At 42.3% G+C, this 16,616-nt stretch overlaps 1 protein-coding gene across 1 annotated transcript; it reads right to left on the bottom strand.

Annotated features, from left to right (window-relative positions):
- Positions 1 to 928: 928 nt before the first annotated feature.
- ap1m1 (adaptor related protein complex 1 subunit mu 1) lies at positions 929 to 15,641 on the bottom strand. Its single transcript, XM_027150848.2, has 12 exons — positions 15,442 to 15,641; positions 13,179 to 13,335; positions 12,708 to 12,775; positions 12,495 to 12,625; positions 12,174 to 12,321; positions 11,652 to 11,778; positions 11,185 to 11,327; positions 11,025 to 11,096; positions 10,572 to 10,730; positions 9,641 to 9,766; positions 3,581 to 3,656; positions 929 to 2,531 (listed from the first exon to the last, which is right to left on the bottom strand). Exons 1-12 carry the CDS (start codon positions 15,481 to 15,483, stop codon positions 2,509 to 2,511), a joined length of 1,272 nt encoding a protein of 423 aa, XP_027006649.1. The 5' UTR covers positions 15,484 to 15,641; the 3' UTR covers positions 929 to 2,508.
- Positions 15,642 to 16,616: the final 975 nt, after the last annotated feature.

Below are 16,616 nucleotides of genomic sequence, written 5' to 3'. Positions count from 1 at the left end.
ACTTAGGCTTCATCGTCTCCTTGTGGCTATATAAATCCAATGTGACCTGGTCATAGTGCAAAAGAAACATTTCCCTGGAAAAACAATTCTACACTGATCAAGTGCCTTGGTTGTGTATTAGCAGAAATCCAATCATCTCTGCATACCTCAGAAGTGCAAACTGCCTCCCACGTAAGAACGAAGGGCATCTCGGGGGGAAAGAAGGAAAAAAAAAAGAAGCAATCGTTCAGAGACGTACGTGATTGACTTTAAAGCGTAGGAGTTAAGACGAGACAGACGCTGAATGTCTAGATGATTATCTCCATCGTCTAACAGAAAAGGACAGACATGAAGAAAAAGGTAAAGAATGTAGATATAAAAATAGTACTCGAAATACAAAGGGCAGAAAATAATGACATCAGGAGCTCTGAGAAGCGATTGTCTCACACACTGAAAAGGCTCGACACCTTGCACGATGACTTCATGGCCTCCGTGAGAACAATGACCTCAGCGCAGGTCTGAGTGTGTGTCCAGCCGTGTGTGAACAATCTGCCTTACATGAGAGGATGTACTGGATCGGAGTGGATGACCAGCGTCCGATTCACAAGCTGGAGTTGTCTGAACAGGAAGTGACATCACAGGGCTGATGAGATGAAGTCAGACATTAACAAAGTCTGACATGATTATGCATCTAAACGTACATACTTCAGTCTTTGTATCAGTTTTATGTATGTACTGTATTAAAGGTGCAGTTAGTAAATGTTGAACATATTCATAAAATTCGGATTCTGGTCCTTAAATAGGCTCCACCCACAATTTGGAGAAGAACAAAACTGCCCGTTTAAAAGAGCAGAAATGGAGGGTGTGGTCTGTTTCCAGAAGCCTACACACAGCACTTTATTAATAAATACCAAAAGGAGGTTAAAAGAAGACAAGTACACACAAAATGTTGAGAAAAGAGGAACTTCCTTTTTGTTTTATTTTCTGAGAAGGGATTCGTGTAACGTTCAGGAGAACGCGTGCATGTGCCTCGCCCCGCCTCCGACCGTACAGGGCATGCATCGTCTTGAGAGCGATTACAATAGTTTTTTTTTTAAATTTCCGATCGGGTCAGATATATAAGCAGCACAACAGAGAAACACATATACACACATCATATGCTGCTTAGCTCAAACAGAGTGTCGAGGGGTTTCTATTAATCACACATCCTAAAATGGCACAATGTTAGTAAAAGGAATTGGAAATGTTGCAAATGGCAGCGAGCACCGTTTTGGTGAACAATGGTATCATCTTCATCATCATCATTCATATACGTTTTGTGGTAAACATGACCGTGATATCGTTTAGAGACCAACATCTTGAGCTCTACTGCTAATACTGAAAAACAAACAAAACAACTAATAAACACAGTACAGTGTACACAGTCAGAGAAGGTCGAGAGAATAGCAGAGGAATTGATTGACCTGTGAGTTTGATGACTGATGTAACTGTTGAAACCGGAGCAGACTTTAACATGACTCTGTGTTTAAATGTTAAGCATCAGTAACACAAAACATTTCTGACATGTGTTTAATCGGAGGTGGACAAATCGCTAGCCAGGCAGGAAGGACAAGCGGATTTCCAGGAACATTTAAAGGCTGGATAACATGATGATATTCTACAAGATCTGCACTCGTGTGTCACAAATATACACACTTCTATACATCCTATTCTACATCACTGGTCCTTACAGAGCCCTGAAACATACTTGCCTTTTCCTTGCCTGATGATCTAGCTAATAAATAGCATGATTTATCCACCTCTATTAGTAAATAGTCCAAACTACATGTGCACTGTAAACACTCCCGTAAACACACACAACCTAATATTACACTGAAATACTACTGAGGATTGTTTGAAGCTGGTTACAAGTAAAACGGCTCTCCTGCCATCGACCGTGAACAGAAAGAACATGTCTGGACACAAACATACAGAAAGAGACACTGATGGTCCGCAAAAAAACAAACAAACAAACAAACAAAAAAAAACCTAACAAACACGACCTGCGTCATAGCAGGCCTGAGAGACCCGTGTGGCTGAGAGACGCCTCGGGTCAGCTCGCCACTTTATACGTAAATCTGTAAATTAGCTAATTGATTTGTGTATGAATCAGGAAGGTTGATTCAAAAGAGTCATTTGAAAGAGCTTCAAATGAATCGGTGTGTTGGCTGAGCAGTGTTTGTAGAGACGATCAGGAAACCAGTTTGAGTCGTCTCAAACTTTGCAGACAGAATGGAGAGAGAGAGAGAGAGAGAGTGAGAGAGAGAAACAGAGAGAGAAAGAGAGAGAGTGAGAGAGAAACAGTGAGAGAAAGAGAGAGAGAGAGAGAGAGAGAGTGAGTGAGAGAGATACAGTGAAAAAGAGAGAGAGTGTGAGAGAGAGAGAGAGAGAGAGAGAGAGAGAGAGAGAGAGAGAGAGAGAGAGAGATACAGACACAAAGAGAGATCCGAGTCCACATGGCTCACACGGCAGGAGACGAGTGAAGTTCTACTACTGAGTCCGGAGCTGATAGTCTGCAAAGAAACAAGGAAATGAGGCACACTTAATTAAACGGTTCCAAACGGCAGGAAATTGGGGGTGGGGAGTGGTCCAAAGGAAAAAGTTAATTGTGGCAGCTGAGCTTTCCACCCGGCCTGCCGAGAGCACAATGCTGAATTAGACAGGGTTTGGAGACGCGACATAACTTGATGATAGCGGCTTAAATTCAGGATATGAGACGAGAGATGAGAGAAACAGGTGATATCTGCTCTACGCTGCATACACATCACATCAACCTTCACACAAAGGGTTTAAAGCGCTTAAGTGTTTTCAGCCTCCTGAAGAGTGTTTTACATGCAACATACTGATGTATTCGTTTGTGATTAAACAAAAAAAAAAAAAGACGAAGAAGAAGAAGAAGAATTTCTTTTTAATCAGTGTATCATCGAAGAAATCGTACCAAAAGCTTATCTTTTTCTTGAGATTGTGTCATCACTACTGTGTGTAACCACAGTGTTATTCGATGTGTGTGAGATTAGGTCCGTGTGACGTTACAGCGACACTCAGAGAAAAATAAAACCCCAGACTGCTCACGATCGCACAGATTAAGACTCGATACCTTAAATTCGTATCGGTTCATCAGAACGCGTTACATTTAAAAGTAGAGAAAGTACAGAATGTCTAGTCTTTCTCCATCTTACTATTGACTCAGCACAGCACCTCTGCAGCGAGCCAAGTTCTACCCTCATGTGGCACATCCTCTTTTCACAGAAACCACTGCATCTTTACACACAACTCTTTCTCTGACTTTTACTGAATTGCCTAATTGTTGCCCAATACCTGTGAAACTCTGCAAAACAATGACAAATATAGTGCCAGAAAGAGTACGTGAGAACATTTGTGTGTGTGTGTGGCGTAAGCATGGTTTTACCACAGACACTGTACTTTTAGCATACAGTGCCGTGTATGGTTATTGTGGTTATAACTAAGCTTTGTGGTGTTGTTTTTAACCTGATCCCATCAACACATAGCAGGTTTATTGTATTTATTATAATAATAATAATATATGAGTGATGGTGCTTACCTCCGTTCTGGGTGATGTATCGTACCCACGGGAGAGCCTGGTAGCCACTCTTCTCGATGATCTTCAGGTAACGCACCTGTATAAGAATCAGAACAAGTTCAGTACAGATCGAGAACTGGGAATGAAACTCCGAACCATTCACGTCGACAGTTTACGACCTTAACGTCTGAGCTCTTGCTGTGTTATTGTGAAAATTAAGGGGCGTAATGTTATAGCGAAAATAGAAGGCAAAAGACGTTGGCAGGTTACTGACAAACCGCAAAATCTTTCCATCCTGCGTTGGAAAACACACACGGCTTTTGACACTGGAGACTCCTTCCAAAAAATGCAAACTAGACATCTTCACATTTCAACAAGTTTATTTATTTATTTAATTTATTTTATATCTGTTTATGTGTACACACAGTACAAGTCTGTTCATATAGAAAGGTTAACCGTATTAAAAATTTCGGCAGTGCTGTCAGATCGATGGAACGCAATACTGGCACCGGAGCCTGAGAAAGTGTCTGAACAGCACACAGGAAGCATCTGAAGAAGTAAGATTGAGGAAATGGCCCATTTCTTGCCTGCAGAGACATTGAGACATGCTCCATGACCTTGACAGTCAGCTGTTGCATCACTGAAACTTTGCACAATCGCACAGGGAAGAAAAAAAACAAAAAAAAAAGAAAGAAAAACAATATAGAACATGCTGAAAAGCCACCGGTCAAAAGCAGCTCAGACATTTTGGAGGTGATCTAGTAAACTGGGTGTTCTTTTAAAGTATATGCGTAGAAAAATTCAAAGCCCTGCCATCTGGCTTGTTCTAGCACCGTATTCCCGAAGGACAGACGCTTCAAAATAGCCTGTGTGTAGACAAAATAGCAACTGGGCATTCTTTTTTACAAGAAGTGTATTCGGAGTTTGCATCGATATAGGCGAAAGGAGGAGTTTAAAAACAGCCCTCTCGAGCTATTTCCAATGAAATCTTGGTGGAGAACCCCACCAACGCAGAGTCGCTGCTGTGCATATTTCAGTCGATGCATGTGGACTTTAGCTGGGTGCAGCAGTGCCACCCTGGGTGCAGCGTCCACTATTTAAAACTCATCAAAACCTCCCTTTGGGCCGACCCAGGCGGGCCCGTACACACTCTGGCACGGTGACGAGACGGTCACGACTTGAGATCTCCAAATGTGGCTTTGTGTTCACGGCCTTTCGGGCCACAGAGCATGTCAAAGTGGTGGTTAAGCAGTGCTCGCTTCATGTCAGAGAGTTTATGAAGTGCTGCGTCACTACAGCGCCGAGGCTGAGCCGCGCAATATAATGTCAAAAACGGCTCCAGAAGATGGAGTGCACGGTTCCCGCTTTACCAAAATTCACCTTACAAGACAAGTGTAGACACTGCTTTTGGTGCCCAAGACGACTTTGGCTCGCGGCGTCTGTGTGTTTACTGGTGTGCGCTGGTCTTTCATTAACGCGGTGTGGCCTAGTAGACCTTGTGGCCTACAGAGCATGCTTTGCTGTCAGGAGACAGACTCCTGCTTTCACAGACATGCAGTCTAGTCACTGTTTCTCCCAAAAGCCTGCACTTGTAAATCTCCACACATGCTGGAGAGCTCTCTCGATGAGTCAGCATTCTGTCCGGGCTTTTACATCGAAATGGGCAACGGGCCGATGTCGCTATACCCGAGAGGACACCTCTAAAACTAATAGATAATAAATAAAACATGGACGCTACATGCGATGAGGAAATGCCTTATTGTCAATTCCACAAGCTAGCAGCTGATCTCGGTTCAGTCTAAAACGAGAGGTGTGGATGTGAAGATGCTAATCAAGAAGCCTTGGTGTTTCAGTGGTGGAACCATCACCACAGGCTCATTCCAGACCAGTGAGCGAAACAATTAAGACATATAATCTTAAGAAAATAAATAAATAAATAAAAAAAACGACAACACTTAAGCATCATTGTGTATAGCCGACTACACAGAAATTACAGGCCGCTCCGCGGGGCCAGGCCCTTGCCTTCGAGACTGATTAACTGTTAAGGGTGACATCTACAGTAAGTGTGTGAGAGCAACCAGTTTTTTTTGGCCTCGTTGTCCTCGAGACGAGACTGATCGTGATCGTAGCTCAGTATGAGGGGAAAAAAAAGAAAAGAAAACTATGCCACTTGCTTTAAGTGGGATCGTGAATTTGAGAGCGGTGCCGCCTCGTGCTGTTATTACGGACTCTCTAAAATGCCACCCATAAAGCCTTGAACACAGATCTTGCAAGGCTGCTGAGAAGCAGGGCTAAATCCAGCCTTACTCGAGAAAAAGAAAATCCCTCCAAAACATTACTGGAAAAAAATAAATAAAAGCTTGTCTGCTGTGAAGGGGGCAAAGACATGCAGGAGGGAGTCTCCATTCACAGGCCACGCGAGGACACCAGTGGAGCAGACAGACATGCTGACCACAGGAGAGAGACAGACAGAGGGAATGGGTGAGTGTGTATATGAGCGTAAGGGTTATCAAAGCATCCCTGAGGTTTTCTTCCAGAGGCAAGTCAGCAAGTTCTCTCTGCAGACGTCTGGAACGGCAGGAGTTCAAGCGGCTCGTGCAGTCGTACACAAATCCTAATCTACGGCTCCTTTCCCAGTCCGGCAGCAGGAGGGTGGTCATGATGAAATGCCACGAATCCGAATCCATACAGATCATGCTGAGGGTTCTTGTTTGGTATGAAGTTACCAAGCCTGTGTTTACGATCTTAAATATGGGAATGAGCGACTCACTGATTCAGTAGAGACATCACAGCGATACTGGGATTGGTTACTGGGATTGGTCCAGTTCTGAACTGAGAAAACACTTTAATACTTAACTAGCAAGATTCCTGAAGGAAATGGATATGCGAGTCTAGTCCTGGTGTTGGAGAGGTCGGATCAGCAAAGTTAAATGGCAGCTTTGTGTTGTATTTTGTTCAGTTTTTTGATGTTTCCGTTCAGTATTTCCACATCAACGTACACTTTCGAGGCAGCTACGGTATAGAACAAGACTGTGATTGGTTTCTTTAAGACCGAATCAAATCTTTCTCTAATTCCAGCTTAGTTTCTGGTAAGATTTGAGATGAGATGTTATATGGACTGTCCAGAGTCGATAGAAATCAGAAACCAATCTATCCAACCGTCCACCCAGGGTTCTTTCCATCAATGCGTCCGTTCAGCCACCCTCACCCTTCTGGGTCTCCATTCATCCCTCTGTCTAAAGTTGCTCATCCAAATGTCTACACGTTCATCCATCCCTCCATCTGAATTTCCATCCGGACAGATTTCTATCAAATTATCAGATTTCCATCCCTCTATCCAAGCCTGCGTCTGCCCATGTACGCTTTCACCCATTCGCTACCCATCGTTGTGCATCGTTTCAAATTGGTATTCTTCTCTCAGATCCGAGAGTGATCACGTTGAGGATTTCCCACAGTGTCTGCAAACAGCAGGTACAAGGTATTGCATGGATGCTGATACCCAGAGATCAAATAAATGGTATTCGACTGAAAAAAATAATAAATTTGGTACATTTACATCCATTTGTAAGTGTCGGTTGTCTTGCAGAGAAAATCTGATCAAAACAAAAAGCTGCCTCGGGGCTGTAATGGGGGAAAAAAAAACAAAAAAAAAAAAAACAGGCGTACATAAAAATGAGAGAAATTAGCAAGAGGAAATCTCACATAAGTTAACTATTTAATTTGATTTGAGAAATGACTGATTCTTTCCTCATAATCCTGCGCATCGAGGAAGGGGGGGGAAATCGAGTTAAACGAGAGGTTTAGCGACTTTGAGTTCCGTGTGGGATGCTTAATACAACTTAATCCACAAAACAGAGGAAATCTCCTCTGCTTCCCCAATTCATTCACTCCCTTTGAAAATCATATAAAATCAGCGCTAATCGTATTGGCCGAGGAGCCGAGGAGCGTCGGGAGCAGATTGTACGGCTCCTTTAACACCATCACGCTGAACTCTACAGAGCAAAGCAGGGCACCCAGAGTTCAGCCAAACTTTCAGACACACACACACACACACACACACTTTATTCCCACTGATCACTGACTTGTTACCAGGCTGTATACGTACTCATATTAGCATACGATAGCTTAAAACCCCTGCAGCGGTGTTCGGTGTGTGAAATGACACTTTAAGGTTCAAATATAAACCTTTAAAGCTCCTAATCTGGCATTCATTCAGCTAGTACAGTATGTTTGTGGTCAGGAGACCCTGGTGGTCATCTGTTTTGACGTCATTTGCTTAGAAAAGAATCGGAAAAAGCTCCAACACCGGAGACTTCCATAAATATTATCACCGTCGATTGTACATTTGGGTTCTGAAGGCGTTCGGTAGCTGAACGAGTTGTGAGAGTGACACAAGTAGGAGGGCACTGATATAAACCCCATCATCATAGATCCATTAGGGAAAACTAATCAACACCTCCTGACCGATCGGAATCGAGGATCTCTCAGCGTCGTGGACTGGGTCACATTGTAAACAGATGGCTCAGGTAATTACGCTGTTTTCTAATCTTCTCTGTTCAGAATTCAATGCAGATTACTTACAGAGTTAAGAGTGGCTTCTTCTTATTATTATTAATCTGCTTAGAACGTTAACAGGTGACCTGAAGGCGAATTTCACTGCGAGTCCCAGTGCATGGGAACTAAACCTTAACGTGATCTGCATAAAACTACTAGGTGCACACAGATGTACAGACAATGACTCAAAGCCTCGAACACTCCCTGATTTGTGACTCAAATGTTTGAGCATGTGAATGTGAACACAGAAGCCTTTAAAGTGAAGTTCATCGATCAAAAAAAAAAAAAACAAAGCCGGTGTCACGGGCACTAAAATCACAATCTACACGTTTTTACACTGTAAGACCTGCCACGCTCGTACTCGCACCACTGCACTGTTCAATGCTTGGTCCTGATTGGTCAGAATGTTGATTTCATTTTCTATAACTGGAGCTCAGACAGCAGTCGCTGTTCCTATGGCAACCAGTTACACTGTGATCGATGCTCCGTAGAAAACGGACCAAACATCATGGTTGATACGGTTGAGGAGTTCTGCGAGAAGACGCTTATTTAGAGTTTTAGGAAGGAGTCTCCAGTGTCAAAAGTCTGTTTTCCACCACAGTTAAATCCTCAGGATGGAAGATGATGTTCTGAAGCGGTTTCCTGTGACGCGTCATGCTTTAAGTAATAAAACTTCAGCAGACGTACAAGAAAACATTTCCGCTATTGGAAATGATTATTTCCCCGTAACAGCATTTCCCCAAAGTGTTTTATTTCTTATAAAGACTTAGATAACTTAATTTTCTGACGGCAAATTATTCCCGTCTGCACGTCATTTCGTTTAGTACGGTTTTCATTTCATTTCACGACGGTGAGGGCAATTATAAATCCTGACTTGTCCAAACTGGTCCTACGGTGTGATCCTACTGGAGATTCCAGTCTGTGGAGATTAATCAAGCCCAGCACTGATGTCTCTGAGCACAGAAGCTGGTTCTCTCTGCCATCTACAGGCTCTGACGGTGTAAACTGTTCCCGTCGGACGTTTCACCGGCCAGAACGGATCGACATACATAAAATATCATGGTGACGCATTTAAATACTGTAAATAATTCTGTATTTGTGGCTCTTCTTAAGCATCGTTATAGATTGTAGACTTTATTGGCTTTCTGGGCTGAAAGGAGGAGATGCGGTGCTGAGAAGTGACGTCGTGTAGAGGGCAGGAGTACAGAGAACGACTCGACTGCCATCTTGTGTCACTAAATAGAATCACAGTCTCTACGGCCGACGTTAAACTTCTTTTAACTAAATGTTTTCCAACTAATTACCTGCAGCTTTAACCATCTTACATATGACGTTTAAACAAATAACGTACATCGGTTGATATTTTTGGAATGAGAAAATGAAGGATTTGGCAGATTTGGGATTTAGGATTTTGTTTGTTAACACGGAATCTTTCCAGAATTGTGAGGAATTTAAAAATCGCGTCAAAATGCAATTATTCATTATGATTTTGCAAGATCAAGAAAAAAAACCTGAAGTCTCTCCTACCTGAATTCCAGAGGTAGTGAAGTAGGGGATCTCGAACTTAACGCTAATCGGTGGCTTTCCTTCTTTATCCTCAGCTTCCACACTGGGCAGGCCAAAGTGTGCCCTCATCAGATATTCCTTACCTCCCTATGAGACGGGGAGAGAGAGAGAGAGAGAGAGAGAGAGAGAGAGAGAGAGAGAGAGAGACTGCTTGTCACACTGTCTAATCACATCTTAAGAGAAACACTGAATAATGGAGAGACTGCTTGTCACACTGTCTAATCACATCTTAAGAGAAACACTGAATAATGTGTACACTTGCCTCTGTGTGTGTGTGTGTGAGAGAGAGAGAGAGAGAGAGAGAGAGAGAGAGAGAGAGAGATAGAGAGAGAGACAGAGAGAGAGACACACACACACAGAGACAGAGAGAGACACACAGAGAGAGAGAGAGACAGAGAGACACAGAGAGAGAGAGAGAGAGAGAGAGAGAGAGAGAGACAGAGAGAGAGAGAGAGAGAGAGAGAGAGACAGAGACACAGAGAGAGAGAGAGAGAGAGAGAGAGGGAGAGACACACAGAGAGAGACAGAGACAGAGAAAGAGAGGGAGAGACACACAGAGAGAGACCGAGACAGAGAAAAAGAGAGAGACAGAGAGAGAGAGAGAGAGAGAGAGAGAGAGAGACAGAGACAGAGAGAGACAGAGAGAGAGACAGAGACAGAGAGAGAGACAGAGAGGGAGAGACAGAGAGAGAGAGAGAGAGAGAGAGAGAGAGACAGAGAGACAGAGAGAGAGACAGAGACAGAGAGACAGAGACAGAAAGAGACAGAGAGAGAGACAGAGAGAGAGAGAGAGAGACAGAGAGAGAGAGAGAGAGACAGAAAGAGACACAGAGGGAGAGACAGAGACAGAGAGACAGAGAGAGAGAGAGAGAGAGGGGACTCATGTACATACAGGAAAAGATTTAATGGACCAGACGATCTCGCTGTTCTCAGGGACCCACTTCACACTCCCCACTGTAGTCTTAAACTTGGGCGAGTCTGCGTCCGTGGGCACTGGGATATGGATCTCCACGTTATTGGCTGTAGAGCGGCGTTTAAATTGCGATTTGGCCTGAAACAAGAAACACTAAATTAGCCTCTGGGTATTAGGTTTCAACCTCACATGCTAAACTTCATCTGGAAATTATTTGGTGTCACTACGGCTTAAAACTGACAAAACTCAGGTTACAGAGACCTGCCAAGTCTAACGGGATGAGTGTAACCCTTTATTACGATGCAGTCTACAGCCTAGGCGTAGCAGAGGAAACACCAGCGTCTATACAGCGTAGCCAGACGCACAGGACAGACAACAGCTGTCCGTCTTCTCAGGTGAGGGGAGGAAAGAAAAAAACCCATCAGTTCTGACCTTTATCATGTACTCGATTCTGCTGTGGGAATGTTTCTCAATCACAGACTCGATCCAGATCAGAGGCTTCACCTGGAAAGCACAGAGGACATCATAAGGTCAAGGGGTAGTGTCACATTGGTGTGTGTGTGTGTGTGTGTGTGTGTGTGTGTACACTCACGTGTGTGTTAAGGCGGTAGGACATGAGCTCAAACTCGCCGTCTGGAGGGATAAAGGAGATGGTGCGGTCGTTCTCAAAGCGTGAGAGCCGTACACACTGGTGAAACTTCACGTCCTCCAACTCTACAGACTTACTCTTCCCTCCTGAGAACGACAAAAGAAGAAGAAGAAGAAGCAGGTCTTCGTTTACCAAACGCAGACTATACAGTAATAACCGAGGAATCTGAAATACACACCGGGTTTGAACAGACATCTATAAATAAACTCACACACAGGTGTAAATATTTCATGTCATCAACAACCCGAATGTTTAATAAACATGAGTGAAGGCTGTACGTCGTCTACCTACTGACGTTTACACAGAGATACACATCGTCTACTGAGAAAAAATGACTTTGTCCCTTAACTACAGGTTTGTTTGTGGGGGTTTTTTTGGCATTCGCAACCAGAAAGTAAAGCGAGACTCACGTCCAGTGTTTTCGAACAGGACCTTGTCGTTGAGACCCAGACGCAGCTCGGGCATGCCTGAAAGAAACACTCGCATTTTAATGGAGCCCACGATCTCGCTGCGGAGGACGTTTCCGTTAGCGCTGACCTGAGAAGACACGAGCAGGACGTTTATCTCTCTGAAGAACATTTCGATTCAATTTTAATTCAAAATAAACCTGTATCATTTAAGTCAAGTCATGACCAACAAAGCCACTATAAAGCGTCATAACTCTGTCTGTGTGACGGCATCGTATTAACCGCCAAGTACGAATTCGGTATTTTGAACGAGACGTTCCTGGACACGTGTCTCACTAGGATTCGGATTTCATGACAACCTCCATGGCAACACCAGGGAAATCCAGCTGAATGTCCACTAACTAATGAACACTAATGAACACTGTGCTCTTTTACACCACACTGTTCTCTTCGCTGTGATGGATGTGCGTGTTTGTTTCCAAAAGTACATCCAGTGTGAAAAAGTTCTAAAAACGGTGCGTCTACCAGAAGGTTGACGGACTCGATGACGTCCAGGAAAACCTCGTTCTTCCTGTACTTGATGCCCTCTGACCTCCAGGACACAGCGTTGGTGACGGTGGCGGGTGGACGAGGAGCTCCCGTGTCTAACTTGTGCCCCTCTTGGGTGATGTATCTGAACAAACACAGACATTAAGAAGACTAAAATAACTGCAACGTCAAAAAAAAAAAATCACCAAAGAGGGTCAGGAATCAACTCTGGAGCGTTTTTGCGATAAGAACATCTGTAAAGCATTAACGGATATTAGTGATGGATAAACAGCGTGTGATGTATGAGGTGGTACTGACTCCTGCAGGATTTTGCTGTCTGTCGTCTGGGGATAGCCGAAATCCATGAGCTCGTCCAGCAGCTCGTAAATGATGACAAAGTTATCTCGGATGCTCTCCTCCTCCAGCTCCTTAAAATACTCGGAGAAAACCTGACACCGAAAAACGACGGTTACACAAAACACGTTATTGTATCCACACAACATTTCTGTATCTTCTGTACAACACACCAACCTGCACGATTTTATACAGGAACGAGAAAACCAAAGAGACGCAGGCATTTTTCTTAGACGTGGCAACAACTAGACAGCAGAGTTAAAGGAAACTACGAGGCCATAAAATGGTGCACACATTGTTTTACACACACGGGAAGTTACAACTACGAGCTTTAAGAAGGAACAGGAACTAACTCGTCTTGTGGATGTTCGAAAACCAGACGTTTTTAGAGATAAAAGAAAAATTTTAAAAATCACTTCTATAGCAAATACAATAAATACCATAAATTAATTAACCTAATAATGTCAATCCTTATAAAAAAAATTTTAAAAGTCTCTTTACTTTCAAAACCTACTACATTTATACTGCACACTGTAGATAGTTTATTTTATAATGTGGCAGATGTAGAAGTCAGGACCAGCATCCACTGCTATCCTGTAACTAGGTCTAGCACACAGACAGAGATGAGTCTGAGAGAGAGAAGGATACGGTACAGATTGTTGTGTTTGATCCACATGAAGCGAACACCTCCATGTGCCAGGATGGGAGACAGAGTGCCTTCCTCTTCCTTATCCATCAGTAGAGTCATGAAGTGTTCGATCTCAGACATGTCCACATCGCCGCGGTAGTTACGGCAAATTAGGACCTAGCAAACACACACAAACACGTGCAGACATGCACGCAGACAGACAGACACATATGAGCATATACAGACAGACACATGCACAGACAGACAGACAGACACACAGACAGACACACAGACAGACAGAGAGGCAAACAGACAGACAGACACAGACACACAGAGAGAAGGACACACACAGAGATGGACAGACACACGCACGTGTAGCGAGACAGACACACAGACAGACAGACACACGCACGTGTAGCGAGACAGACACACGCACGCGTAGCGAGACAGACACACGCACGCGTAGCGAGACAGACACACGCACGCGTAGCGAGACAGACACACGCACGCGTAGCGAGACAGACACACGCACGCGTAGCGAGACAGACACACGCACGCGTAGCGAGACAGACACACGCACGCGTAGCGAGACAGACACACGCACGCGTAGCGAGACAGACACACAGACAGACAGACACACGCACGTGTAGCGAGACAGACACACAGACAGACAGACACACGCACGTGTAGCGAGACAGACACACAGACAGACAGACACACAATAATTTAAGGATTAGAATATTAGAACTCATCAAATAAATCCAAACCTGTAACCTTTATTATTTAAAGTCTGTCAAATTCTATTTGTAAGAGAATCTACATTCTCTATTGGAGTAAAACCTAAATAAATATTCAATAGCTTTCATCATTTTCTTGATAAATGTAATTTTTTCCTTAACCGAGTGGGAAGATGAAGATGAATCTTAAATCCTTCATTTACATACAAATAAATCAGGTTAAATACATTTTCTCCCTGTTTATAGCTGATTTGTAATATACAGAGATCACGAAGTGAAACTTTAACACGTTTCCTTTTTTTTCTGCTCTTTACTATTTTATCTAAATAAACACACACATTCTCCACTTCAGCTCGGTGTGAAAACAGAGTATTTTCTAAATCGACCTTGTGGGGAAAAAATAGGTTTTGCTGCTTTTTATAATGCTTTGTGAATTAAAAAAATAAGAAGAAGAAACTTTTAGGACTTTTTTTCAGCTGTCTCCAAGCTCCTCATTAGCTGCTTAGCTTCTCTGCTCCCTTGAGCCTCAGAGTTTGAAGCTGCTTTTCTGTAACTCTGCACTAAACACTGCTTCGACCAGACAATCTTTTACATTACACTAAATAAAATCACACAAGTTTACAACCAAAAAAAAAAAAAAAGTGCTTCTTATTCGGATATATCGGTCTGAATAGTGAACTACTTACAGACCGACCTACAGAAGTACAACACAAGGCCTTTCTTTCTGTCATTTTAACCCCTAAAACGTGTTAATGTCTATAATAAAAAGTCTACGTGTATATTTAGTTATTAATAATTTAGTCACATCAAGTCTTCTCACCCAGTCAAACCCTGTGTTGTATTTTAAACACAATACTCACTAAATGTAAAGATGTTGTACAGAAAATGCATAATGTTTTAACCTAAAAATAATAAATGGGATTTTATTTAAACGTACAGCTCGTACAAAATAAATTAAAAACAATTTTATTTTTGTGTGTGTGTGTGTGTGTGTGTGTGTGTGTGTGTGTGTGTGTGTGTGTGTGTGTGTGTTGGGGGTCATATTTAGTAGTTATATATATATAAATCTAACACACTTAAATAAACAGCAGGTTAGCATTGTGAGCTAACTGTTATCATCAGAAGGATGACTTGGCAGCGGCTTAACAAAATAAATAAGCATTTTCTGTACAACATCCTTCAATAAATAAATAACCACTTTAATTGGAACCCGTTTACACCTGTAACGATTAAACGATTCCAGATTAAAGTGTCTAAGGTCTCAAAATGACTTTTTTTTTAACACAATACGGTTTCTTGTCTTTCCCACCCGTTTTCTTCTATCCGTCGCTAGGATTCGTCGGTCGTCGTAACCATGTTTATTAAAACGGCTATCTGATTTGTCGATCGCGAATGGAAACGAAGTATAAGCCAATCGTATTTAAGAAGGCGGGGTGTGTATGAATAAAGGTGGAAACAGCCAGACAGCAACGGGTGACTAAACGAATTAGACTCGGGTTAGCATTAGCCAGTAGTATTAGCATCCGTACGGTTCCCGTTATCTTACCTTGCCTTTCAGATCTAACACATAAACTGCGCTGGCTGACATTTCGGATGTTTAGAGATCGCTTCAAGGCGAAGCGGGTGGTTTTAAAATCCAAACAATCCTACTGTGGTCAGTCGTGAGTTTCTGATAAACGTTAAAGAAATGACGGCATCAGTGACAAATACGGATTTTTTGCTATGAAGTGTTGTAGCAATGGCGCAGTTTTGTTTAACGCCCCCTGTCTCACCGGAGACGCGCAGCAACAATAAAAAATAATTATTACCTGGATGCAATAATAAAATGTGCTGATTTTCTGCACAAATTCTACTCTACGTGTTATATTGTTAATCTAAGATAAATAACATACAAAGTTCTGACACTGGAGACTCCTTACAATGACCAACCGCTTGATGTTGACACCCATCCTGTAAATGTTATCATAATGTAACCAAGCATATATTTCTACCTATTTTTCATATTCTAAATTCGGTAAGCTTTTTAATATCTCACTTCTTAGTGCTGTGTCTTTTATTTTACAAAACTATATGAAATGTTATGCTTCCTCTCACCACTAGATGTCACTTGATGCCTTACTGTAACTTTAAACATTGCATTCATGCATGTATTGTATGCATTTACTTTACTTCTGCATTTGTTTTTTTACAAACATTCCTTTATTAATGCAGTCATTCATCTGACACCATAATGCACAAGTATATAAAAGTTCACTTGTTTGTTTCACTTCATCCCTACAGAAGCACGTGATCAGCCTGACTTGGGTCCACATGCATATGTTTTACATGCCATTGATCAAAGAGACCGATGGTTCGGACTTATAGACACACTTAAACCTTCTAAATGTTCTGCAAACCTGAGATCTAAACATTCATGTACTTAAATACATCTATGGTGTAATTACACTTCATTCCAAGTCTCCATCTCAGTGCAGAAATCAGCAGATTTACTGCTTGCATTATGAAACATATGAAACACAAGTTCAAGCATCAGCTACTTTTATGGAGACTATTTGGAAATAAAGAGACGATTTCAAACAGTTTTTTTGGGGGGGAATTTATTTTAATGTGTGAAGAAAACTAACAACGAAGTTCTTATAAAATGGTTATACTGTGATTTAAGAAACAAGACCAAGTCATTTCTGTAAAGGTTTTTTTTTTAATGACATTTTTTAAATGATT

Source organism: Tachysurus fulvidraco, chromosome 22, assembly GCF_022655615.1.
Source record: "Tachysurus fulvidraco isolate hzauxx_2018 chromosome 22, HZAU_PFXX_2.0, whole genome shotgun sequence".
Classification (NCBI taxonomy): domain Eukaryota; kingdom Metazoa; phylum Chordata; class Actinopteri; order Siluriformes; family Bagridae; genus Tachysurus; species Tachysurus fulvidraco.
This window is presented reverse-complemented; position numbering and strand designations above follow the sequence as displayed.